Source organism: Nansenia antarctica (assembly GCF_963989245.1).
Source record: "Nansenia antarctica genome assembly, chromosome: 2".
NCBI classification, from domain to species: Eukaryota; Metazoa; Chordata; class Actinopteri; order Argentiniformes; family Microstomatidae; genus Nansenia; species Nansenia antarctica.
The window spans coordinates 75,952,550-75,980,139 of NC_137675.1; the positions used below are offsets into that span (position 1 = coordinate 75,952,550).

The 27,590-nt window shown below is 44.8% G+C and overlaps 1 protein-coding gene and 1 pseudogene across 2 annotated transcripts; one reads left to right on the forward strand and one right to left on the reverse strand.

Moving 5' to 3' along the window:
* Positions 1-1,778: 1,778 nt before the first annotated feature.
* LOC308150627 (DDB1- and CUL4-associated factor 15-like) lies at positions 1,779-16,237 on the reverse strand (the record flags this gene model as incomplete). Its single annotated transcript, XM_080523439.1, has 11 exons — positions 1,779-1,887; positions 2,522-2,628; positions 3,015-3,137; positions 4,528-4,619; positions 5,687-5,884; positions 6,335-6,496; positions 9,191-9,324; positions 9,610-9,713; positions 11,030-11,159; positions 11,595-11,686; positions 16,145-16,237. 11 exons carry the CDS (start codon positions 16,235-16,237, stop codon positions 1,779-1,781), a joined length of 1,344 nt encoding a protein of 447 aa, XP_080379565.1.
* A 4,930-nt stretch (positions 16,238-21,167) lies between these two features.
* On the forward strand, positions 21,168-26,293 carry LOC308150628 (testicular spindle-associated protein SHCBP1L-like; annotated as a pseudogene). The gene is made up of 2 exons: positions 21,168-21,499; positions 25,015-26,293. The product of its transcript is annotated as a testicular spindle-associated protein SHCBP1L-like (transcript).
* The last annotated feature ends 1,297 nt before the right edge of the window (positions 26,294-27,590 follow it).

A 27,590-nucleotide genomic window follows, 5' to 3' on the forward strand; every position in this document is an offset into this window, starting at 1 on the left:
GACCTTCAGACAATCACTCGCACACAATCCGTGACAAGTGAGACTGCAGACAAATTCATTAATTGTAAAACTCAGTGACCATGACTTGGTTTGAATTCAAGTATTCTGTGTAGTAGTACCCTTGTCAAGACTATTAACCCTCTGAGCTTAAGTCTGGACATTAAACTCAAGAGCTGATAGTCTTCAAGTCTCAAGCAAGTTTATTCATCAAACTAAAGTTGTGTAGTCGAGCACAGAAGCCGCCATCAAATAAGAAATATTACCAAAACATGTCTGGATACTTTTTTTTTATTGTGAAGTTTTTAAAAACAAGCAGTAAAAAGTTTTTTTTTTTTTTTTACAATATACAACATGACTCCTTGGAACATGGAGAAAACAAATAACGTAAAAGGCTTCCCTCCTGACGATCCAGTCTGCTTTTCAAGTCAGAACGGGTGGGGTGGGGGTGGGGGGGGGGCCTCTGTGCAACACAAGGCACAGGACTGAACACCCAAAACATAAGACACAGTACCATCATAGATAGTGTAACACACAGACACACGCATACACACACACATTCATACAGTACACAGACAAGCTTCACCCTCACACACACACACAAACCCAGGCTCATCCCTAGGGAACAGAAGAGGGGGGCAGAAAATGAGCCTGCTACTTTAACACTGGGAATGTTTAAACAGAACTAGAGATTTTTAAAAAAAGGAGAAAAAAAAGCCTTTACGGAGTAACCACCACACACCCGAGTGCCTCTCAGGAACGACGAGGCACTTCAAACACGATGCCATGACGGAACTCCACACACTCAAACTGAGAGAGAGAGGGGGGGGGAGAGGGAGAGAGAGGGGGGGGGGAGAGGGAGAGAGAGAGGGGGGGGGAGAGGGAGAGAGGGGGGGGGAGAGGGAGAGAGAGGGGGGGGGGGAGAGGGAGAGAGGGTGAGAGGGAGAGAGAGGGGGGGGGAGAGGGAGAGAGGGGGGGGGGAGAGGGAGAGAGGGGGGGGGGGAGAGAGGGGGGGGGAGAGGGAGAGAGAGAGGGGGGGGGGAGAGGGAGAGAGAGGGGGGGGGAGAGGGAGAGAGAGGGGGGGGGAGAGGGAGAGAGAGGGGGGGAGAGGGAGAGAGGGGGGGGGGAGAGGGAGAGAGGGGGGGGAGAGAGGGGGGGGGAGAGGGAGAGAGAGGGGGGGGGAGAGGGAGAGAGAGAGGGGGGGGAGAGGGAGAGAGAGGGGGGGGGAGAGGGAGAGAGGGGGGGGGAGAGGGAGAGAGGGGGGGGGAGAGAGGGGGGGGGAGAGAGGGGGGGGGGAGAGGGAGAGAGAGGGGGGGGGGAGAGGGAGAGAGAGAGGGGGGGGGAGAGGGAGAGAGAGGGGGGGGGAGAGGGAGAGAGAGGGGGGGGGAGAGGGAGAGAGAGAGGGGGGGGAGAGGGAGAGAGAGAGGGGGGAGAGGGAGAGAGAGGGGGGGGGGAGAGGGAGAGGGGGGGAGAGGGAGAGAGAGGGGGGGGGAGAGGGAGAGAGAGGGGGGGGGAGAGGGAGAGAGAGGGGGGGGGAGAGGGAGAGAGAGGGAGAGGGAGAGAGGGGGGGAGAGGGAGGGAGAGAGAGAGGGAGGAGGAGAGAAAATTATATTTGTACCCTTTTTTTCTACACTATACAGTGTTTGTTTACAACTAAAGCAATCGTCATCATTTCAAAGACTAACATTTTTCTACCATGACATATCCATATTCTCCTAAAAACAGAAAAGGGGGGGGGTGGAGGTAACAAGAGTGGGAGAGGAAAACAATGAATGAAACCCTCACCTGGTCTGACCCTTGACCTCTGTGAGGTCACCGACGCCCACAGTGCGACACATTCCGGTGTTGAGGTCCCAGCTCACCTGCAGGCTGGAGTGGTAGGTGTTGGGCCTGGGAACACACACACACGCAGTTACAGACCACCACCAGCAGAGGGGGCTACTCTGAGAGACAGATTTTCTGACAGTTAGGCTAGGTTCAGGTTTGCTGTGACAGAGCTGTGATTTATTTAATTTTATTAATTGAGTCTCTCTCTCGTAGGCAGCAGTGGGGATTACTCACCCAATCCATTACATTGCAGTATTTTTGGCTTGACTAGCGAGTTTGTGTTGTGATACTCAACAACATTGAAACGTAGTTCCGTGTTTCAAAAGAAAAGTCTGAACATTTTGATTGGTTGCCGACATGCGGATCAAAACACTAGAACGTGTCACATATGCCCAAACTAACCAAATTTTGGGGGAAATGCTCCCTGATTCAGACCAAACGAGCTAGGTGTGAACGCGCCGCGCCCTTAGATGAAGATCAGATCACATGTTATGACCAATTAACGCAGAAAACCAGGTCATTCAAAAGGGTTCACATACTTTTTTCTTGCCACTGTATATAAAACCTTGAAATTAAAAAAGGCAGAGATTCAAAATCTTGGTTTCCCAGGCAACAAAGGCGACGTACCTCCTATGCACTAAACACCTGTTTACACGTCATAAATACACTACAAACTACATGTGAGAGAATAAACAACCTTTTGTTCTTAGAGAGGAAGAGGAAACAGTGCTCCTCCTCTGCGTTGGAGACGGCCAGCAGCAGCAGGCCGATGTTGATCACCACTGTGTTGGTCTCTGGACACACCTGGCACACACACACACACACACACACACACACACACACACACACACACACACACACAGACGGAGTTAGTATTCGTGTGTGTCAGAGACAGAAAGAGAGAAAGTGTGTTTGTGTGTGTGTGTGTGTGTGTGTTTGAGAGACAGAGATAGAATGTGTGTCAGTGTGTGTGTGTGTGTGTGTGTGAGCCAGAGAGATAGAATGTGTGTGTGTGTGTGTGTGTGTGTGTGTGTGTTTGAGAGACAGAGATAGAATGTGTGTCAATGTGTGTGTGAGCCAGAGAGATAGAATGTGTGAGTGTGTGTGTTTGAGAGACAGAGATAGAATGTGTGTCAATGTGTGTGTGTGAGCCAGAGAGATAGAATGTGTGTGTGTGTGTGTGTGTGTACCTCCAGGATGACGACGTCGTAGTCGCTGACGGAGAAGACCCGCTGCTGCCAGGAGGCGTCGCTGCGGATCACCTCGTTGATCAGATACTCAAAGTCCAGCGTGAGCTGCTCCACACACACACTCTGAGAACACACACACACACACACACACACACCTAGTTAGGTACCAGGGTGAGCTGCTCCACACACACTCTGAGAACACACACACACACACATCTGGTGAGCTGCTCCACACACACACTCTGAGGAACACACACACACACACACACACACACACAAACACACACATCTAGGGTGAGCTGCTCCACACACACACTCTGAGGAACACATATGGTGGAATAATATGCCTGCTAAGACATTTTATTTATTGATAACACATTCATTACCTTTGAGACTGAATTCACAAGAGTCACTAGACAGTCAGACTGTCTGGGCAGAATCAACACATTGACGACCTCAGCCTAGTAGACAATGAAACCTCTACTTGAAGCTTGACATTGGCTAGACAACAGACACATTTAAATGATCACAAAGACCTAATTGCTCTCTTTTCTCTTAAACCTGCATCTAGAGAGACTGAGCAATCTATAGCAGTTCTGGGCCTTTGTTTTGCCTCGGTCCAGTGCTCTGAAACTCAACCAGACCAGTTTGTGACTTTTGTCCCCCTCTTCCACCTTTGTGTCTCTAGGAGAAAGTGGGGGTCGATTCCCCCCTAACCTCTTCTCAATCTGCATCACAGCCAGTCCTTCTCATACAGGAAATGCCTGTGATTGGCCTGTACCTCACCTGAGGGCGGGCTTGTTGCCTGAGTGTACCTGAGTGTATAAAATACAGATTTGCCCCTGTGTCTGGACTTTCAGAGAACCTTTGTCGTATCAAGACAGATCTTGACACGCTGTAAACTTTCTCCTTTTGCAAAAGTAAATTAAATACATTTTCCTCTGCAATTTGAAAAGAAGCAGGCTGCCTTTTTGATTCTATATTTAGATATTTCAATGACACACACACACACACATCTAAGGTGAGCTGCTCCACACACACACTCTGAGGAACACACACACACACACACACACACACACACATCTAGCATGAGCTGCTCCACACACACACTCTGAGGAACACACACACACACACACACACACACAAATCTAGTCAGCTGCTCCACACACACATACACACACAGACACACACACACACACACACACACACACACACACACAGACTTGGCCTCCAGACATGGTGGTGTTTAGTCTAAACTAGCACACCTGCCCTACTGTAGACTCATCACCTACCAGCCATGATGGTCAACAGATGGTCTGCACCAAGGACAAGGTCCTTAACACACACACACACACACACACACACACACACTCACACACACTCACACACACCTCAAAGTCACGTGGACATCACACACACGCACCTCAGTCACGTGGACATCACACACGCACCTCAAAGACACATGGACACCTTTTAAAGACACATGGACACACACACACACGCGCACACGCACCTGTCCGCTGTGCGGTCCTGTCACTAGCTGAAGGTTGCGTCCATTCAGGTCCGTCACTGTGAAGGGCAGCTGGACCGTGTCATCCTCATGCCCTGAGAGAGAGGAGGGGGGAGGGGGGGGAGGGAGGGAAGGGAGGAGGGAGGGGGGGAGGGAGGAGGGGAGGGAGGGGGGAGGGGAGGAGAGAGGGAGAGGGGGGGAGAGAGAGGGGGGGAGGGAGCGAGAGAGAGAGAGAGAGAGAGGGAGGGAGAGAGAGAGAGAGAGGGGGGGGGGAGAGGGAGATGGAGGGAGGGGGAGAGAGGGAAGGAGGGAGGGAGAGAGGGAGAGAGAGAGAGAGAGAGAGAGAGAGAGAGAGAGAGAGAGAGAGAGAGAGAGAGAGAGAGAGAGAGAGAAGAAGCGTTACATGAGCCTCACCAAAGTATAGGAGATGGCATGAATACATTGGGGCTACGTTCCCATATCCTCAGTAGCAGCATGCCACATCATATAAACAGCACAGGCTCCATCTGCCTGCCTATGCATTCAGGAGGAGGCTAATCCCACCATCCCACAACCTCACAGGGAAGTGGCTTACTTCAGTTGTGCTACTGACATTGATTGACCATTTTAGAAATCGGCAATAAAATAATAAAAGCAATTCTGATTCTGAATGAGTAGGCCTCTGGCTTTGACGGGCCATGTAGAATGTTTGCCATGTTGCTTGAGACTGATTTCATTCACAAATAAGTTATTATTATTATTATTATTATTAAGTGTCATTGTAGCTTCTGGGTGGCCAGCCCATATGGACTTACACAACACCAGCCTAAAAGAAAACATCTGTTCCCTGTTTATCCAAACATGTCTTTATACCAGAGTGTATGACAAGCGGACAGCGGTTGAATAGTTGCAGTAATATTTACTTTGATCTAGATCTTATTATTCATTGTCTTATCTATTATTGTTAAATGTTGATCTATTTATTTTCTCTATATATATATGTATCTATTCTTGCCTTTGTTATTTTCTTACTATCCTCCTTTTTCTGTATTTTTTAATGCTGTATGTACAGCACTTTGAATTGTCCCTGTTGTATGAAATGTGCTACACAAATAAACTTGCCTTGCCTATGTTCTGCCTGTCTGTCTCTCTGTTTGCCTCTCTCTCTGTCTCTGTGTCTTACCAATGGCGTCCTGCTCTTGCGCCCCCGGCTGTTGGAAGCGGTACTGCAGCCGTGTGTAGTTGACGTATCCCGGCTCGTTGGACCCGGCGTTGTGCAGCGAGGGGGAGGGGGAGGGGGGGGTGGGGGGGGTGGGGAGGAGGCCTGAGGGGGGCGCTGCTCTCTTCCTGTAGAGGATCTGAGACGTCTGACCCAGCTCACCTGCTGGACACACAGATGAGAGGAAGAGGGTTTAACACACACAGGTAACAAACACACACACACACCAGACTGAGAGAGACAGACAGAGACAGAGAGAGAGAGAGAGAGACAGAGAGAGAGAGACACAGACAGACAAAGACAGAGAGACAGAGAGACAGACAGAGACAGACAGACAGACAGAGACAGAGACAGAGACAGACAGAGTTATAGTGTGTGGTATCTGGACATAGAGAGAGAGACAGACAGAGACAGAGACAGAGAGACAGACAGACAGCGTTAGTGTGTGTGGTACCTGGACAGAGGGAGAGAGAGACAGACAGACAGACAGACAGCGTTAGAGTGTGTGGTACCTGGACATAGGGAGAGAGAGACAGACAGACAGACAGACAGCGTTAGAGTGTGTGGTACCTGGACATAGGGAGACAGACAGACAGTTATAGAGTGTGGTACCTGGACAGAGGGAGATGCTGCAGGCCACCAGAGAGTAGCTGGTGTTGAGCAGGATGACCTGGTCCTTCTTCAGCTGGGAGGAGGGCTGGAAGGTGGGGAAGGGGTCGACCACCTGGTACCTGGAGTTCAGCACGTAGCCGTGCTCCAGACACTCCCCACTACCTGCACAGGACAGGAGGGAGGAGGGAGAGGCTAGAGTCTGGACCTGTATGGTAGCCAGGTGTGTGTGTGTATGTGTGTGTGTGTGTAGCTGTGTGTATGGTAGGTAGGTGTGTGTGTGTGTGTGTAGCAGGGTTTCCGTTAGAAAAAATTGGTGCCGGTCAACGTGTCCGGGAAGATTTCAATGTGTCGGACAAACGGGAGAAATTCCGGTCATCATATTAAAATATAATATAGGTGTTTGTCGCGGTGATTAGCTGTTGTGTAGGCCTATGCCATTTAATGTCTATTTCTCATCCGATACGATTAGATGCAAACTATATAATTAATAATATAGGCTTTCATGATTCGCATGCGCTACTATGGCATAATATGTCCAGGGCTGCACGCGCGCCACACTGGGCAGCCTAGTCACCTTTGCTACTTTGAATTACGAATGTAGGCCACTTTAAGATGTTTATTTCAATTGCATTAATGGTATTTGAGTATGTAATTGGTAATTTTAAGTATGCCTAGTTTAGCTTTTGATGGCTATTTGAACAGACTGCATCGATCGATCAATGAACGGACTCCACATTACGTTAACTGAAGTGTGTTAAATAGTTTCACGACAGTAATGTAAGTTTTCTATATTCTCTTTCCAGTTTTACCCTTTCTATCAATAAAACAACGTCATTTCTATAACCACGTCTCGCTGATTGGGAAGGCATTAAGTCTAGCTGCCTGTCAAATCATACTTACTCGGACTCGGGAGTATGAGAATGGGGAGGATGTATCGGGGGGGATACACACCCGTGGACTATTTCAATTTAGTGGCACAAATTAAACTCTAACACTATAGATAGACTAAATTGAACTAAAATGATGGACACCGACTGAATAACTGAGTGGGGGGAAGACAGGTCTCAAATGTGGAACAATTATAACATTTAATACATAAAGATAAAACATACACAAATATATAACATTGATATCCCTAAACTCAAATGTAGTGTGGTATTGTCAACCTAATCTAATCAATCCTAATCTAATGGTACCAGTAGCCCAGGTTGTCGATAGTAGCGCACATGGAGATGGACGAATGTAGAGGAGGAAAGTTCAATGGAAACTCCCGGAGTAGAAGAGGTAGCCAGGGGGAGTAGAAGAGGTAGCCTGGGGGATGTTGTACTCTGAATCTCCCGACTCAGGGCTGGAACGGGCACGGCAGGCTCAATCAATGAACGGGGAGGAGATGGCTAGCGTCCTTTACTAGCCGCATCTCACGGCCCTCGGTGGTCATTCACTGTGCTCTAGCACATCCAAAACACGCAGAACAATAACCTTGACTCCGGTCACTGCAGTGGTTTTATTTAGACTAGATCAAACTAAATTAACTGACGAATTTCTCCCTCACAACTACTCCCGAAAGGTACCTTCACTCTCCGCAAACCACAAACTACTACTTGTGAGACAGGGTTGCCAGATGAGTCGGGTTACCGCCGAATGGGCTACTGGGTTTAGCGGTTATTTAGCGGACTAGTTAGGCTGTAAATGGTCAATCCCATCTGGCAACCCTGCCGCTGTTTGTTCATCGCGTAGGCTAGTCTACACATTAATAATCAAATAAAAAAATATAGCCTATATATTCGTCTTTTTTAATGTAGAAGGAATCAGAATATGTGACAAATTATTTTTAGCAAATTGTATTCAAATTGTGCTTAGAGGGAATTATTTTCACCGGACATTATGACCGAAGAGGTTTAAATATGTCGGACTTCAACAGATTTTACCGGACAAAGACCGGTAATTACCGGTTAACGGAAACCCAGGTGTGTAGCTGTGCCTATGGTAGACAGGTGTGTGTGTGTGTGTGTAGCTGTGTGTATGGTAGGCAGGTGTGTGTGTGTGTGTGTGTGTGTGTAGCTGTGCATATGGTAGACAGGTGTGTGTGTGTGTGTGTGTGTGTGTGTGTGTGTGTGTGTGTGTGTGTGTGTGTAGCTGTGCATATGGTAGACAGGTGTGTGTGTGTGTGTGTGTGTGTGTGTGTGTGTGTGTGTGTACATGTGCGTATGGTAGCCAGGTGTGTGTACCTGTGCGTATGGTAGGCAGGTGTGTGTGTGTATGTGTGTGTGTGTAGCTGTGTGTATGGTAGGCAGGTGTGTGTGTGTGTGTGTGTGTGTAGCTGTGCATATGGTAGACAGGTGTGTGTGTGTGTGTGTAGCTGTGCATATGGTAGACAGGTGTGTGTGTGTAGCTGTGCATAATGGTAGACAGGTGTGTGGGTGTGTACCTGTGTATATGGTAGACAGTTGTGTGTGTGTGTGTGTGTACCTGTGCATATGGTAGACAGGTGTGTGTGTGTGTGTGTGTGTAGCTGTGCATATGGTAGACAGGTGTGTGTGTGTGTAGCTGTGCATATGGTAGACAGGTGTGTGTGTGTGTGTGTGTGTGTGTACCTGTGTATATGGTAGACAGGTGTGTGTGTGTGTGTGTGTACCTGTGTATATGGTAGACAGGTGAGTGTGTGTGTGTGTGTGTGTGTGTGTGTGTGTGTGTGTGTACATGTGCGTATGGTAGCCAGGTGTGTGTACCTGTGCGTATGGTAGCCAGGTGTGTGTGTGTGTGCGTGTACCTGTGCGTATGGTAGCCAGGTGTGTGTGTGTGTGTGTCTACCTGTGCATATGGTAGACAGGTGTGTGTGTGTGTGTGTGTGTGTACCTGTGCGTATGGTAGAGATGGAGGGGGCAGGGCAGCACTGAGGGCAGGAGCGGGGGGGGGGCATGGAGGCGATGGTGATGTAGATGTCTCTGTTGTTCTTGTCACTCAAGAACAACAGAGAACTGCTATGAGTACTGGGAGACACACACACACACACACACACACACACACACACAGACAGACAGAGCAAAGGAGAGGGAGACATGAAAATATTGTCAGACAAACACCCACCGTGAGAACCTGACGCCCACCATTTTACATCCACACACACCAACGGACGACCTGGTCGACCTGAAGGGTGTGTGTGTGTGTGTGTGTGTGTGTGTGTGTGTGTGTGTGTGTGTGTGTGTGTGTGTGTGTGTGTGTCTGTGTGTGTGTGTGTGTGTGTGTGTGTGTGGCTTCGTTGCTGGCGGTCTTACTTGCCAAAGATGACTATCTTGGAGCGGTCGTTGGGCCACTCAAACACAGTGAGGGAGAGGTCACTGTTGATGTCCTCCCCTGAGAAGAGACGCACATGGTGCACCTGGAGAGAGGGGGGGGAGGGAGAGGAAGAGAGAGGGGGAGGGAGAGAGGGGAAGAGGGAGAGAGAGGAAGAAAGAGAGAGGGAGGGAGAGAGAGAGGGTAAGAGAGAGGGAGAGGGAGAGAGGGGAAGAGAGAGTGGGAGAGGGAGAGAGAGAGGGGTAGAGAGAGTGGGAGAGGGAGAGAGGGGAAGAGAGAGGGGAAGAGAGAGAGGGAGAGAGAGGGGAAGAGAGAGAGGGAGACAGAGAGAGGGGAAGTGAGAGAGGGAGAGAGAGAGAGTGGGAGGGAGAGAGAGGGGAAGAGAGAGAGGGAGAGAGAGAGAGGGGAAGAGAGAGAGGGAGAGGGAGAGAGAGAGAGTGGGAGGGAGAGAGAGAGAGAGAGTGGGAGGGAGAGAGAGAGAGGGGAAGAGAGAGAGAGTGGGAGGGAGAGAGAGAGAGGGGAAGAGAGAGAGGGAGAGAGAGAGAGAGTGGGAGGGAGAGAGAGTGGGAGAGAGAGAGAGAGAGTGGGAGGGAGAGAGAGAGAGAGAGAGAGTGGGAGGGAGAGAGAGAGAGAGAGGTACAGATGAGAAAACAAAGAGACTAGACAACATCCTGTCCTTCCACCAACTACAGAACTACCATTTTTTTTTTACGGTACTGCAGACGAGCCAACGCCTGGGCACAAATAATACTGGAAATCATTTCAAATACTCAATTGTAAGTAGCCTTGAGGACCGATGGTTCGAGCCTAACGGCCCACAGGAGCCTATCTCCTGTTTCTGTAGCGTGAGGCGGCTTGATGTACAAGTACACCCCCCCCTGGACATGACGCTGGTATGTCGCAGGGTCTTACCCCCCCAATCCAACCCTTAATGCTGAGTGCCAAGCAGGGAGGCATCGGGTACCAGTTTTATAGTCTTTGGTGGTATGACTCGGCCGGGGATCGAACTCACGACCTCCCAATCTCAGGGCGGACACTCTAACCGCAAGGCCACTGAGCTGGTAAAAATACTCAATTGGGATAGTCCCAAATGTGCAAAGCCTGTCCATCTGCCACTCCAAGCAGGCTCAAGCTAATGATACAAAAAATAAAAATAGAATAGTAATCAATAAAATAACAATAGCAGAGAATAGCAATAACATAAACTACATAATAAAACAAGAATAAACCAACTTAAGCGTTGTTAGCGCCGTGCTCTACCAACTGAGGACCCACATAGCACCACAAAGTCCTCCTCAGCGTGAGAGGCATCTTCTATTGAGCTCTAAAGTATGTGGCTGGACGGTTTAGTGGGTTGATGTGTGACAGTCAGTCCAGGTAGATTGTAGAAGGTGTGGTCACCTGTTTGAGACGGCTGTACGCGTTGAACCACCACCAGTACAGGTGGTAGGTGTAGTCGCTGTCCTCGCCACTGTCGCTGGTGTAGGACAGCACGTAGCGACCACACTTGGTTAGGCCCAGGAAGATGTGTCTGGAAAGAGAGGAGTGTGTGAGTGTGTGTGTGTGTGTGTGTGTGTGTGTGTGTGTGTGTGTGTGTGTCTGGAACAAGAGGAGTGTGGGTGTATGTGTGCGTGAGTGAGTGGGGTGGTGAGAGGGGTGTGTGTGTGTTATTGTGAGTGAGTGAGTGAGGTGGTGAAAGGTGTGTGTGTGTGTGTGTGTGTGAGTGAGTGAGGGGTGGTGAGAGGGGTGTGTGTGTACGTGTGTGTGTGAGTGAGTGAGTAGGTGAGTGAGGTGGTGAAAGGTGTGTGTGTGTGTGTGTGTGTGAGTGAGTGAGTAGGTGAGTAGGTGAGTGAGGTGGTGAAAGGTGTGTGTGTGTGTGTGTGTGTGAGAGAAGATGTATGTAGTTGCAGAGGTGGTGTGAACAGAGACTACACTCTTTCAGAGAGGGAGATACACACACACTCACTTGGCACTGAGGAACTCCTCGCTGACAATGTCCTTCAGCGGAACACGCACACGCAGCTCCCGGAACAGCCGTTTAGAAAACTGACCTGACAGCTGAGGAACAGGGGAGAGAAGAGATGAGAGGTGGAGTGTGTGTGTGAGAGAGAGAGAGAGAGAGAGAGTGTATGTAAGACAGAGACAGGGGGAAAGAGAGAGAGAGTGTATGTAAGACAGAGACAGGGGAAGAGAGAGAGAGTGTGTGTGTGTGTGTGTGTGTGTGTGTGTGAGAGAGAGAGAGAGAGAGAGAGTGTGTGAGACAGAGAGAGAGAGAGAGAGAGTGTGTGAGACAGAGAGAGAGAGAGAGAGAGAGAGAGAGAGTGTGTGTGTGTGAGACAGAGACAGGGAGAGAGACTCAACATGAGAAAACTATGCACCGTGAAAACAACTTAGTGATCCCCCTCATAACGCGTAATGTCAACCCTCATTCAGCATGTCTATCCAATGCCCAAGTCGCCCCTGCAGGCTTCTGGATATCGGACATACATGTACATTGGCTAGACCACCACCCCTCACCGCACCTGTCAGTACACAGCTGAGAACCGAAAGGCAACTGAGGACATAGCCAGCAGAAGCTAACGAGCATGCCTACTAGTACTCAAGTAAACACCAGCAGCACAAACGGGTGGAGGTGGACAGACACCTAGCATTGTACCTAGCTAGCACTGCCTAACGTTAGCTAACTAACTACAGGGTTGTTTAAAAAGCAAGGTCATGGGCTTGTACAACTGACTTGTAAGCCACCATCTCCTGAGAGAGAATTATCTAACCATGCAAGAGGTGCTAAAGCAGTTCATTCATTATTTTCATTCAGTTTTCAAATTCAGTTTCTCTAAATACAATTCGGTTTTTCTCAAAATACAATTCAGTTCTCTAAATACAATTCAGTTTTACTCAAAATACAATTCAGTTCTCAAAATACAATTCAGTTTTTCTCAAAATACGAGTTCAGTTTTAGAGGCACTCATCCGGGGACTCTGGGCTAGGTAGAATAATAGAGCACCGATTCTAACTCCCATCCCTCCCATCCGACGTCGTTATGGAGAAAAGTAATGAAATAGGCGATAATGAAATGTGTGTCCTTTCAGTCTGCCTGAGGTGTTGTAGGGGGGTATTTAGTATAACAGGCTAATTGGTTTATTGTGAGTTTACTTTGATTGTTTGTTTATTGCCTTGATCACCGTATTGAGAAGTCATATGGTTATGGGGGGTGATATTGCAAGGTAATTCAAGCACCTGCGCATCTTGCATGGCGGTAGTGGAGAGAGAGGGGAGCGATGTATTTTTGTTGACCGCATTATACGCATATTCTATAGGCTAGGCCTACGCATTGTTTGTTATTTTTCTGGTTTTGATCACTTATGGATTATTTTTGTACGTCGCCAAGTTTGATTGTTCTATTCTAATAAATGATCTCGCTACAGGTGTCATATAACCCTAACCCATATCCTGTCATAAAAAAGTACCTTATTGAATCTCCAGGTAATGTATTTCTGACATCCATCACTTTTGCTGTCGTTAAGATCAGGGATCTCAAGTCTCACGCATTGGGCGTAAGACACACGCGGCGTGTGAGCGTGTGAACGGGTTGAAATGCGTGTGTCTCACGCCCAATGCGTGAGACTTGAGAGCCCTGATTAAGATACTTTATTTTTCTGTTTGGTAGTCTGTCCAATGTGACACTTGCCCTCCTCCACCGGCCCTAGTTTTGGATCTAGCTTGCTGTTAATTATTTTCATGATAAATCGTAGCTAGCTAGCTATAACATCTTCATATACACCATACAGGCTAAATACTGATTAACAGTAATCACCCTAACCCTACTTTGGCAAATGCCCATTGAACAGATTTATTCATTATCCTATCTTAAGAAAACGAATGTAACACTCTCATCTGGGGATTTACACGGCAAATCAAATGAAGAACTACACATCCCTGATGACAGGGAGATGACATATGACTGCTCTGATGAATCAACCCCTATTTCATCAATTTTCTCTATATAACGACGCTGATCATTGATCGGCAACGACACTATATAATAGTTTGCCTAACTGGCCATCGGATTTGGGCTCCTAATATCTAAAAAGCACTACGGTTTTCTTATTTTATCGGATTAAAGTAGCAAAGACCAGACATTTCCATTGACCGCCAGTCAAACTTCTACTATCACCCAAAAAGGGGCGTGGACATGACGGGAGAGCAAAGTACCCAGATGCGTTGCTCTTATGAATTCGGATGGGAGGGATTAGAATCGGTGCTCTATTATTCTACCTAGCCCAGAGTCCCCGGATGAGTGCCTCTAAAACTGAACTCGTATTTTGAGAAAAACTGAATTGTATTTTGAGAACTGAATTGTATTTTGAGAAAAAACGAATTGTATTTAGAGAAACTGAATTTGAAAACTGAATGAAAATAATGAAAACTGAATTGAATACAATTCAATCTGTCGAATACAATTCAGTTTGTGCTCAGATTCAATTCAATCTGTCGAATACAATTCAGTTTGTGCTCAGATTCAATTCAATCTGTCAAATACAATTCAATTTCTGCTGGCACTAAAATAGCTCCATACAAGTGTGACGGGGAGGCAGGCGAGCTGCCAGCGACCAGCTGGAACACTTTCCGTTGGCTAGTTCGACAAGACTCTAACGGTCAGTTAGAAATGGCTAGTTCTATAGAGAGAACTTTATTCCACTACTCAATAACATGAAAGAGACTTTAAGTAAATGGAAAAATCTTCCTATAAATCTGACAGGCAGAATAAACTTGTTTAGGATGGCATGGCTTCCTAAGTTTCTTTTTTTGTTTTCAATTATACCAATTACTCCACCCAAAAAGTACTTTAATATGGTATACTCAGCCATAACAGATTTTATATGGGCAGGGAAAACACACAGAATTAGAAGGAATATTTTACACCTTCCTATGTCAGAGGGGGGCTTTAACCTTCCAGACTTGGAGCTATACCAACTGGCCGCCCAGGGGTTCTATCTGAGGCATATAGTCCAACACACAGCAGAAGAACAATGGATCCACATTGAAAATGCAGATGTACATCCCCAAAACCTCTTAACTCTTTTATTTTAAAAAGGAAACTTTATTGTAAATAATATAGAAACGTCATGGAAAAAAATTAAGAGGATACTGGGAGAATCAATATCAATCCCAAAAAGTACTATTTTGTGGAACAATCCTTGGATAGCTCTTCAGAATGCTACAATAAATTGGTCTACATGGAGAACAAGGGGAATAGAAACTATAAACGACTTAGTAGGAGGGGATACCATTATTCCATGGCACGACTTCCAAAGTAAATATAAGTTGGCCAACGCTGAATATTTCAGATACATGCAGCTAAGAAGCTACATAAATCTACATTTTAATTTAAAATCATTTGGGCAGCAGAGTACAATTGAGGATATCATATTTGATGGAGAAATTGATAAGAATTTGATAGGTAAAATTTATAGAACTCTACAGAAGACCTATGTAGCTGAAAAACTGTTAGAAAGTAGGATTGAGATGTGGAATCGAGAACTAGGAAGAACAGATATAGGTTTAAAATGGAAAGAGTGTTGGAATACTACAAATGACATGACAGTTAATGAAAATCTACGTTTAATCCAATATAAAATAATGTATAGAGTCTACCACACGCGAGATAAAATCCATAAGTATTATAGTAATATATCAGATAACTGTTTAAAGTGTGGAAAAAAAGACTCACTAATACACGCATTCTGGGAGTGTCCCAGAGTACAGAAAACATGGGTTGACATAGAACATTGGCTCTCAGGGGTACATAAGGAAAGATTCAAATTTGATCCTTCAATCTGTCTTTTCCAGGATGTAGCCACAGTAAGATACCCTAGGGGGTGGATAATTATGTACTCATCAATTATATTTAAAAAACTAATACTTGGAAGTTGGAAATCAAGTAAACCTCCAACACTACAACAATGGAAAAACGAAATTCTTTATTATACCAATATAGAGAAGAATTTAGCCATAGACAATAATAAGAAAGATCAGTTTGAAAAGATATGGGGAGAGATAGTGAAGGCTTTAGCTAAGACGTAAAGATAGTGCAAGAAACATAGTACTAAGAGATTAATTAGATTATGCATTAGAAATATTAGTTAGATAAGTATAGGGGGTAAACTGGGATAAACTTTAGACGGTTTAAAAAAAGTGGGGCTTTGGGATGTTAGGATGTGTTGTGATGTTTGTCAAGGTGTGATGTGTTGTGATGTTTGTCAAGTTGTGATGTGTTGTGATGTATATCAAGGTGTGATGTGTGGTGATGTATGTCAAGTTGAGATGTGTTGTGATGTTTGTCAAGCTGTGATGTATTGTATTGTGATGTTTGTCAAGTAAAAAGAAAATGGAAAATAAAATCTTACAAAAAAAAGAAATGGCTAGTTCGTTAGCACTGTCGAAAACGTTGGTGTTTCTACGTTCCCGACGGTGTCGTGGTTTGTGCCCGTTACTTGTTTTGTGTCAAATGCATACCTTCCTACGGTCAAGAAGCTTGACGAAATTTTCTCTGTGCTTTTTCGTCGGGTTCTGGTCGTCGTCCTTTTCGGATTTCGAGCTGGGCGCCATTTTTCGGAGTAGGCTCCTTCTCCAAGTATATCCAGCTGCAGACATCAAATCCGTCACCCGGAAACGTGATGGGCCATACGTCATCATACCGCGCCTGCATATTTGCATAGACTACGTCATCGCCTTACTACGGTGGAACCTACGGTGGAAACCATGAACACATTTCCAGCAATGGATTTGGTCACAGACAGAATTTGTGTTATTTTAGCTGTTTACCAAAACATCTTAGTTACAGTCATACACAAGTTACAGTCATATAATGCATATGAATGAATGAATGAATGAATCTTTATTTCGAACATTTGATTTAAAAATAAAAATAATAAATAACAAATAACTAATATGTAGAGTACAGTCCTATCAATTGTTCGAAAAGGAGTAGGAAGAAGCCTGTCCTACCCCTGTTTATACTTAACAATTATGCTTACATTATATAATCCAATTAATTAATACATATATTTTAGTATCATCCGTTCTAATACTTTTTCATTAAAAATAATTTAAACCTTTTTTTAAATAGAGCAATAGACTATAGCAATATTTCTGCTTTCCTTCATATTTTCTTCATATTTTTGACATTAGGAACAAGTTATTAGTGTGATCACGATATCCGACCTTATGTACAATCCTCATAGCTTTTTTCTGTAGTGTAATCAATGGGTTTAAAGTGCTTTTATATTCATTTCCCCATATCTCCACACAGTAACTCAAATAGGGTAAGACAAGACAACAATATAGAGAAATAATAAATAACAAATAACTAATATGTAGAGTACAGTCCTATCAATTGTTCGAAAAGGAGTAGGAAGAAGCCTGTCCTACCCCTGTTTATACTTAACAATTATGCTTACATTATATAATCCAATTAATTAACACATATATTTCAGTATCATCCGTTCTAATACTTTTTCATAAAAAAATAATTTAAACCTTTTTAAAAATAGAGCAATAGAGCAATATTTCTGCTTTCCTTCATATTTTCTTCATATTTTTGACATTAGGAACAAGTTATTAGTGTGATCACGATATCCGACCTTATGTATAATCCTCATAGCTTTTTTCTGTAGTGTAATCAATGGGTTTAAAGTGCTTTTATATTCATTTCCCCATATCTCCACACAGTAACTCAAATAGCGTAAGACAAGACAACAATATAGAGTATACAACATCCTCTGTTCCAGAATATGTTTTGCCCTGCACAATACTGCAATACTCCTTGATACTTTGGATCTAACGTATCTTATATGAGATTTCCAACAGAATTTACTGGGCTTAAAGTGCAGACTCTCAGCTTTAGGTTAAGGGTATTCACATCCAAATTGAAGGAAGGGTTTATGAATTATAGCTCTTATATATAATAACCGAAAGTAATTAGACAATTGACTCAAAAGCTGTTTCATGGGCCAGTGTGGGCTATTTATTCCTTCATTATTTCTTTATCAATTAAGCAGGTAAAAGGTCTGAGTTGATTCCAAGTGTGGCATTTGCATTTGGAGGCTGTTGCTGTATACGCACAACATGCAGTCAACAGAGCTCTCAATGCAACTGAAACAGGCCATCCTTAGGCTGTAAAAACAAAACAAAAATCCATCAGAGAGATAGTGGGAACATTAATACTGGCCAAATTAACTGTTTGGTACATTCTGAGAAAAAAAGAATGCACTGGTGAGCTCGGCACCACAAAAAGGTCTGGACGTCCATGGAAGACAAGAGTGGTGGATGATCACAGGATCCTTTACATGGTAAAGAAAAACCCCTTCACAACATCCATCCAAGTGAAGAACAGTCTCCAGGAGGTAGGCATATCATTATCCATGTGTACCATAAAAGAAAGACTTCACACAAGCAAATACAGAGGGTTCACCACAAGGTGCAAGCCATTCATAAGCCTCAAGAATAGAAAGGCCAGATTAGACTTTGACAAAAAACATCTAAAAAAGCCAGCCCTGTTCTGGAACAGCATTCTTTGGACCGATGGAACTAAGATCAACCTGTACCAGAATGATGGGAAGAAAAAAGTATGGCTTATGATCCGACGCATACCACATCACCTGTAAAACACGGTGGAGGCAGTGTGATGACATGGACATGCATGGCTTCCAATGGCACTGGGTCACTAGTGTTTATTGATGATGTGAAGACAGAAGCAGACAGATGAATTCTGAAGTGTTTAGGGATATTCTGTCTGCTCAGATTCAGACAAATTCAGCAAAGTTGATTGGATGGTGCTTCACAATACAGATGGACAATGACCCAAAATATAGTGTGTAAGCAACCCAGGAGTTTTTTAAGGCAAAGAAGTGGAATATTCTGCAATGGCCAGAGTCAATCAAAATCAAATCAAATCAAATTGTATTTGTATAGCGCATTTCTTACAAGATGCAACTCAATGCGCTTCACACAATGAAAATGTTCAGTCAATCAGTCAATCAATCAATCAATACTGACAGAGCCGCGAGCAGGCAAAAGTAAAAAACCTGTATACTATGTAGCCAGGAAAAATTCCCTTGCAGCCCTCTACCAATAGAGCGACTACTAGCCAGTTTGCTTACCAGTACCCAGCGGTCCCCCAGGGGAGGCCAGGACCACCGGCACAAAGCAAGCAAGCAAGGGCAAAAACCTGTACACCATGTATCCAGGAAAAATTCCTTGCATATTATCGGCGTACACACTGTCCAATCACCTGATCTCAACCCAATCAAGCATGCATTTCACTTGCTGAAGACAAAACTAAAGGCAGAAAGACAAACAAACAACAACTGAAGACTGCTGAAGTAAAGGCCTGACAAAGCATCACAAAGGAGGAAACCCAGCATTTGCTGATGTCCATGTGTTCCAGACTTCAGGCAGTCATTGCCTGCAAAGGATTCTCGACTAAGTATTAAAAATGAAAATTTTACTTACTGTATGATTGTTAATTTGTCCAATTACTTTTGAGCTCCTGAAAATAGGGGACTGTGTATAAAAATGGTTGCAATTCCTAAATGTTTCATACAATATTTTTGTACAACCCCTTGAATTAAAGCTGAAAGTCTGCACTTCAATTACATCTTGATTGTTTCATTTCAAATCCTTTGTGGTGGCATACAGAGCCCAAATTATGGAAATTGTGTCACTGTCCAAATACTTCCAGACCTAACTGTATATAAATAAAAGAATGTCAATGACCCCAGGTGTGGGACTTTATTAGGTCAAACAGGTTTGAGGGGTCAGGCAAAGGACTTGGTGGAGTCAGGCAAGGGTCAGGCGATCATCGTTGTAATCCATGGAGCAGGGCAGGAACCGTGGTGCAAGGTGCTGGGCTGGAGGTGTCCATGGTGCTGAGTGCCCACTGATGAGCTAAATAAAACATTCTATTTCTGATGAGTCAACAGCACTAGGGCTCCTTCACAAAACCCTTACTGGAATCTTCATACACTCTGTGAATTAGTCTTTACTTTCTGATGAGTCAACAGCACTAACCCCATCCAGTGCGACATGTAGATAGTACGGTGGTCGACAAGGGCAAACGCGCTGCAAATACCGAAACGCCTTTGGACAGCCACTTGACGTCGTCATGCAAAAGAAGATCGTGGTGCTCAGCAGATATTTCTGACAGCAGCTTGCGGAATAAGTTAATAATAATAATAATGTTGGAGGCTCGAAGTGGAGCGAATAAAATTAATTGTAGCCATCACGTTGTCCATTGTTGTTTTAAGCTCCCCGCTTAGTTTGTTTAGAGTGTTATATTCACGTTCTGTAGGCTACTATTGTAGACATTTCTGCATGAATTTCTGAACACTTGCGAAATACATTTTTCTCTGCTTTTATGGCTGGGCCAATCGGGGGTCACGTCTGGGCCGCATGCGGCCCCCGGGCCGCTAATTGAATAGGCCTGCACTACAGCAACTGACTCAACATTCCTTCTGTTATGTACAGTAGGCTACAAGTGAAAATGGTCTGTTCTGTAGAGATGAGATGGGGACTTTGGCCTATCTCTTCTCACTGTCCAGTGTCTCCAGGTGGAACTCCCCTGTCTCAGTCACAGAGATGGTTTGCTTATCAGAGCAGAAGATGATGGGCCCGCAGCCAAACTGAACTCTCTCCTGTCCTGAAATCAGAGGGAGAAAATGTATAATAGTGTGGGAGTTGCAACAAAGAGACGACAGACGTAGGTTGGAGTCGAGGATGTTTACTTCTCTCACTTTCTGCTACATGCTAACATACACTCTCAGTGACAACAACAATAACTTCACCCGGAACCGGAAACCCTTGCCCCTTTAACCCCCACTCTTAAAGGTACAAACCCTTCTTGGTGAATGTCTCTTAATGTGAATCACCACAATAGCCTATTTCTCAGGCCTCAAAAGCAAATGGTTGAGTTATTAACTCTATAGCCTAGGTGACAGCACTGAACAGCATGGAAGGTCAAATATGCTACACTTCCTAGACCCTAGTAGCCTAGTTCACCCGGCCCATCCTCAAGCAAAGTCGTCAATCAGATCCAATAAACAAACGCTATGACAGTCAGGGCATAATGGTTGAGAAACTGTAAACCCAGTCACTGAGACACTTCTGACTCACCTTTTGCGTTTTGAATTATGGTAAATATTAAATGGACTCACTGCACTTATATAGCGCCTTATTCCAAAGCGCTTTACAATGGCCTTTCATTCACCCATTCCAACACCAATGGCGGCAAGCTGCCATGCAAGACGTCTGCAGCAATTTGGGGTCAGTGTCTTGCTCAAGGATACCCAAGACTGGCGTCTGGTCATTCACATCACGTGGCCAGCCGTGGATCGAACTGCCAAACCGCCGACCTTGCGATCATTAGACACTGGCTCTACCTCCTGAGCCACAGCCGCCCTACAATTATATTTGAAAGCAGCTTGTTTTAAACCTTCTATTGTTTTCTTTTCAGAAAATCCAGTTTGTGTACCCCAGGACCATGGAGGAGTTGCTTCAGGAGGTGGCCCGTCAGCAGGAGTCCTCCGCGGTGTCCGCTGTGCCTCCATCCCTGCTCATAGTGGATGGACTCGAGGGCTACCTTCGCAGCGGGGCTGGGCTGACCAGTCGCTTCCAGCAGTGGGAGCAGTTCTCTGCTGCGTCTCTCTCTGGCCTGCTCTATGACACGGCTGCATTCCTCACCCAGAGTCTGGAGCAGAAGGCCACAGAAGGCCTGGCCCCCTGTCGGGTCATCGCCTCCTTTCAGTCCGAGTGGGAAGGACTCCCAGGAGGGGAACCCTCAGCACCAGACCCTATCCTCTCAGTGCTGGACCGGTACTAAGTTTCAGGTCCGGTGCACCTTGGACCAGGATAACGGTTCTGGCACCACTGGAGCGGGACTACAGGACGTGTGGCATGTTTACCTGTCTGGGGCGAGCATCACAGAGGCCACCTGTGCTGCTGAGGGTCAGAAGGAGGAGGAGGAGAAGGACCCAAGACTGGCACGGGAATGGCGTCTGGTCATTCACCCCAGTGGCTCGATGGAGTTTACAATGGTTTGAACAGAACACTATACCGTACATACATGTAGGCTCTCAGAAAATACCATCATATGGTACACACGTGACTCCTTCAACAACTGGAAATGTTCTGTGTCTCTGTTATGTTTGTGTTACCTTTGTCCAACGGAGACCTGTTGTATTATGACAATTCATGCACTGTAAACTGTTCTGAGGTCACGAAAAGTTATGTGTCGTCTTGTGTGCTATCTGTATATGTATATACATTTTTGTACTTGTGAATAAATCTTTGACAGCATCTATTTTCGTCTTGATTTTCGTTATGCATCGCTTGTGTGATCCTGTCATGAACTCACTTTAGCCTCCCGCTGTGCTGTCATGTTACCCACAGAAATAACACGTTGACAAGCATCGTTGCAATATTCATGCAGTGCTATTTATGAACTAGATGATATAACAACCTCATATGGTGGTGATGTTGTGTAGTGTCTCACCTTGTCTCACATTCGCATTACACCATAATAGCTAAAAAAAAACAAAGTCAATTCACATTTTTTCCAATCATATTTAAACCTCACTTCCATTTTTGTTGCTCAGACCATCACATCACTGAAGCACACAGCCTACAAATCAACAAGCTTTGATAATAATTGCCATCCTCAAAAAAAGATTGAGTTCTGTCTGTGACACAATTATGTGATTCAATCGCTGTTGTTGTTTCAATAAACTTTTTAATGGCCTATGGGTGTCATTATCAAAATAGTTAGCAGTCATCACCATCAATCACCTGCATTATAGTTATGATGATTGTACCCCACTGGAAAACACATTGGAAAACCCCCATTGGAAACTGCACTTCTGTACCCCAGTAGAGAGGTGTGGCCACTGTGGAACGTCAGTCTAATGATCTATGTGTGAACTCATGTGCCTCGCCTGGCATCATGGCATTGGATAAGTCTTATCTCCAGCCCATGCCCTGTTGTCTTATCTGTCCTACATGCTGTGACCTCACATTCTCATACTCAACTCATATGACAAAGCCATGTCACCTCCTGGCCACCCGCTCGCTGTGTGCAGGGGCTTCCATTTGAAACAATGAGAGCGGCAGTAACAGAATTGCGGTTCATTTGGCATCTGACATCTTTTTGTTCTCACCTGAAAGGACCCCAACAATGAGTGTTTAGTACACAGTTTAATGAAATAAAAGTTTTTTTTAAAACATCCATACAAAATACACTAATATATCGACATCATAATATGCATGATATTGACACTTTTTTACCTTTAACGAAACAGGAATTGGCCTATACACTGAGGGTCAGTAAATAGAGATTATCACCACAGTGGTAACGTAAAGAAAGACCTGAGAAAGTATTTACGACATAATGTTGAAATAACTTCAAAAGCAAATGGGTTCAATAGAGACAAATAGAATATATCTAAATAAATGTACATGAACCTCTAAATGAATGTTATAAGAAATGTACATGATTGATGCTTTTAACCAAACTAATTCAGCAAATGGACAGTAAAGCATTTTAAACTGATTATTAGGCTGTCTTTGTTATGCAAGACCGATTATGGTTACAATGTTCTAAACCTGGTATTTTCAAACTGAGGGGACTGTGTTCCATATCTTCTAGGCACAATAACGATAACAACACCACCTCATTTCTCTCTAAACATCTACAGTAGGTCACAACATATTATATGCTTATTCAGATACGCTTACTGTAAATATTGTCCACTGATATTGATATAAATATTGAGCCACTATGCAGTTGAATATTATGGACCCAATTTGAATCATCACAGATGAAGGCAAATAAGAGATGAACCATATTTCTAAGAAGAGATACTAGCGACACTATTCACATTGTTTACAGTTAGTTTTCACAAACAACTATGGTCTCTCAAATGTAACAAAATACTTTTACATTCAACAAGGTGGAAACTAAAGACAGATGGAAACAAACTTAAGTTATGTCAATTGTTTACAACATCTTGTCCTCTAGTGTGTGTGTGTGTGTGTGTGTGTGTGTGTGTGTGTGTGTGTGTGTGTGATGCAACATATTACCTAATCACCTTTTTGTCCACAGTTCAGGTGTTGTGTGATTAAGGCACAGCTACATCTTTGTGAAATGATTATTATACTGTACAATATACAACAGATGCAATTCTATTTACAAATACGTGTCAAATGAAACTTTATACTTTAGTGAAAAGATGCAAAAATAACCCTTATGATTTTACCTGGATACAATGGATCTTAAAATATAAACATTTGTTTTGTAATATCAGCTTTGGAGTGTAATAACAGCTGCCATTTGTATCAACGGGTTTCGTACTACACAGGGGAGAAGGAGTTACTGTCTTGGCAAACTCAACAAGAAACCAAATACAGTGCCATTCCTTCACAAACAAGGAAAAATAGCCCAATTTCCCCTCCCTAGAGAAACTCAGCCATCCCAACATGGGTTTGGCTCCCATTCCCCCCAGAGGAGAAACATGAGATGACAGTCATGGCCTGCACAGCTGAAATCAATTCACAAATCACCCAGCAGCTCACCTGAACAATCACCACTCCCTTTAGTCTGCAGTCCCACAGTTGAGGATTCAGTTCAACAAACACACTGTGGTAGGAACATTTGCCTATTGCAGTGCTGTGCTCAAACCAACTGTTTGCAGAGACCAGAGTGGCTGACGGTGAGATGACTTGGATGTGTGTTGTTGTTTGTTTGATATCTTGGATTTGTTTGATAGCCAATTGGTTGCTGTTGGGTGTTTGATATCAAGTTCAGTTCATGGTAAAGTTAAAGGGGCGGTACATAATTTTGGGAAAACTATTTCATTACTTAAATGTTTTATTGCATTGTAAATTCCTTCATATTGTTTCTTAGCCGCTTATTTTGTGTTTATACCTTTTCAAAGGTTTTTCCACCTACTGCTACTAGTTATAAATCTGATGAAAAAGAGACAAAATTAAGTCCAAAATAAAAGGAGAAAGATAATTACTGTCTGGTCATTGGATGCAGAAAGAGTGGAGTCCCAGTGAAACTCTGGTCAAACGGTCAAAGCCCTTTCAAGTTAGGGGAAGCACAGAAAACCATCACATAACTTGACAGTTACTGATGATGTTGGTTTGTCTTTTACTAGGCCTATATCATGATTACGAGAGTACATCCACGTGCCAGTGGATTGTATAGCAAATACAATCCACTGGCACAAGAAAGGAAAGTCAATGTAGAAGCTTCGGCCAGAAAATAAAATAAAAAATGCAGTGTAGGTCAGCTTTTGACACCTGAGATCTTGTGCACAGAATTCTTGCAGGTTAGAGTACAGCCTGTATGAATCTCTCTGCTGCAGGTTTTTCTACAATTTCCTGTGGAGAGACTGGGACGATGAGGAGTGTGAGGAGTACGCTGGGCTCATTGAGAAACGCCTTCAGCTCTACTACGACATCCAGGATGGAACCATCCCTGGTCCGCTCAGCGAGCGCTACAGGAAGACCCTGAAGGAGTACCGCAGGAAGCGCCAGGAGCTGACCAAGTTCCAGACCAACATCCACAGGGAGGCCCTGCCATGGGAGGCTGTGGAGTGCTGGAAGAAGTTCTACGACTTGTCCATGATCTGTAACCTCCTGAAGATCTGGGAGGAGCTGCGCCTTCGGGTGGGATGGCATGGGACTTTCTACTGCCAGATATCCAAGCGCAGAAAGGGCCAGAGAGGATCAGGGAAGAGTGTGACACATATCGTGGCCCAGATGATGACAACAGACATGATCAAGAACTTCTCGTCAAACACTCTGATCCACTCTGATCTCGTCAAACACTCTGACTCTGATCCTGCAGCACAGCAACCTGTCAGCAGCTCTGGACTCCTGCTTCTCCGGTGACACGGTGGTGGTGTTCCCAGGAGAGTACCAGGCCGACGCTCTGGCGTCCCTCACTGATGACATCATCATCAAGGGAGAAGGAGAGAGGCACGAGGTGGTGTTCTACTCCAACCCGGCCCAGGACAACTTCGTGGCGTCCAAATCGTCCGAGGTGACGCTGATGAACCTGACGCTGGTGCAGCACGGGACCTGCAACGACGTGGTGGTGGTGGAGTCAGGACAGACCACCCTGGAGAACTGCACCCTGAAGTGTGACGGCACGGGGGTGTGTGTCCTGACTCCTGACCGGAGCCTCGCTGGTCATGAGGAACTGTGAGATCTTTGGCGCTCAGGGAGCAGGGGTGGAGCTGCACCCCGGCAGCACTGCAGAGCTGCATGGGAACGAGATCCACCACTGCGGCTAAGGACTCCAAAGACTCCCGGGGAGGAATCTTCCTCAAGGTCCTCCCTCAGCCCCAGCTGAAGCTGTGCAACAACCACATCCACGACAACAGCGGCTACGGGGTGACCCTCCTGGTCCCGGACAGCCTGTACAAGGCCAGCCAGGAGGAGCTGGGCCAGACGGCCGGCGGGGACCAGAGAGAGGGGGAGTCGGACCACCTCTCCAAGACCCTGCAGAAGCTCGGCCTGGAGGTCCACGCCAACAAGCTGGACGCCAACACCTTGGGAGATGTCGGCCTACAGCGGTACTTGACTCGAGAACTGCTGTGCTAACTGTGTTTGTTGCACCCTACGTACAGTTCACTTTACAGTTCGCTTAATATTGTCACGTTTCATATAACCACACACTATAACTTTAGACAGATTGTTTTGTGATTTGCACTGGCTCCATAACAAGCATTGTAATAATTGAAAATATTTATGTTACGGGTGGTGGGGTCTTTTTCTGTTGGACCTGTGGTGTGTTGTTGTTTTGTCTTAATTATTTTGTTTCAGTGTGTCCCTCCTGCTGGAGCAATCAGTGAGATGCCTGGCAGCTGGGATCATCCATCAATTATCCAATCAGTTCACCACACCTTAGTCTATATAAGTTAGTTTGTTCTTTTTTTTTTTATATAATATTTTTTTATTCCAGTATAGATGTCATGTACATTGAAAAAGGCATGAATATTTTCTGTTTTTCTCCCTGCCCTCCACCCACCCCTCCCTCTTAAACATGTCTGCATACATATATACATATAGATCTGTCCATCCAGTCACACACACATATAAACAAGTTACCAAAAAAAAATGTTAAGTAAAGAAATAGATAAAAACTAAATTATAAGAAATTATATATATTTTTAAATATATTCATATATACATACATACATACATATATACATACATATACACGAACAAATTATAACAATAAAATGTAGTAGAAAAATTGGGGGGGGGAATAATATCATAAGGAATTCTGCTAGGTTGTATAAATGATGTAGTAGGCGATTGCTGCTTACATAAGTCATATTCAGGCGTCAAGTTAGTTTGTTCTGTTCTTCAAGAGAGGTGGCAGCTCTCAATATTTTTGGTATGTAATTTATGTTGCTGGTTATAGTTTTGTTTGATGCCTTGTTGTTAACCTTTTTGTTCTCTTTCATTTTCTTTTAGCCGGTTACAGAGTTCGAGAGGTAGGGCACTTAGTTAGATACCTGCAGGTATACATCTGTGTCCTACACCACACGTAGATCACCCACTGTATTAGTAACATCAGCTAGTGCGGCGACACTAACCCTTGTATTTTGTTAGGCGCTACGGCACCGGCTATGGGGGTTAGGCTAGGGGGTTAGTTCTGGGGTTGTTTTCTTTTATAGGTAGATTTAGTTTTCTGGGGCTTTTCCTTTAGTGGTCGCTGCATAGATCAGGGGGTTGGGGTCTGTGTTGTGTCGTCTCTGTACCGTGTGTTGTAAAATAAATTATTATTGTTTAATGGATGCCTGGTTGTCACTGGTCTACTTCATTTGCACGCTCACTGTCACATGTTATGCCGGCGACCTCCTACCACCAGGGGGTAGGGTGTAACAATTTA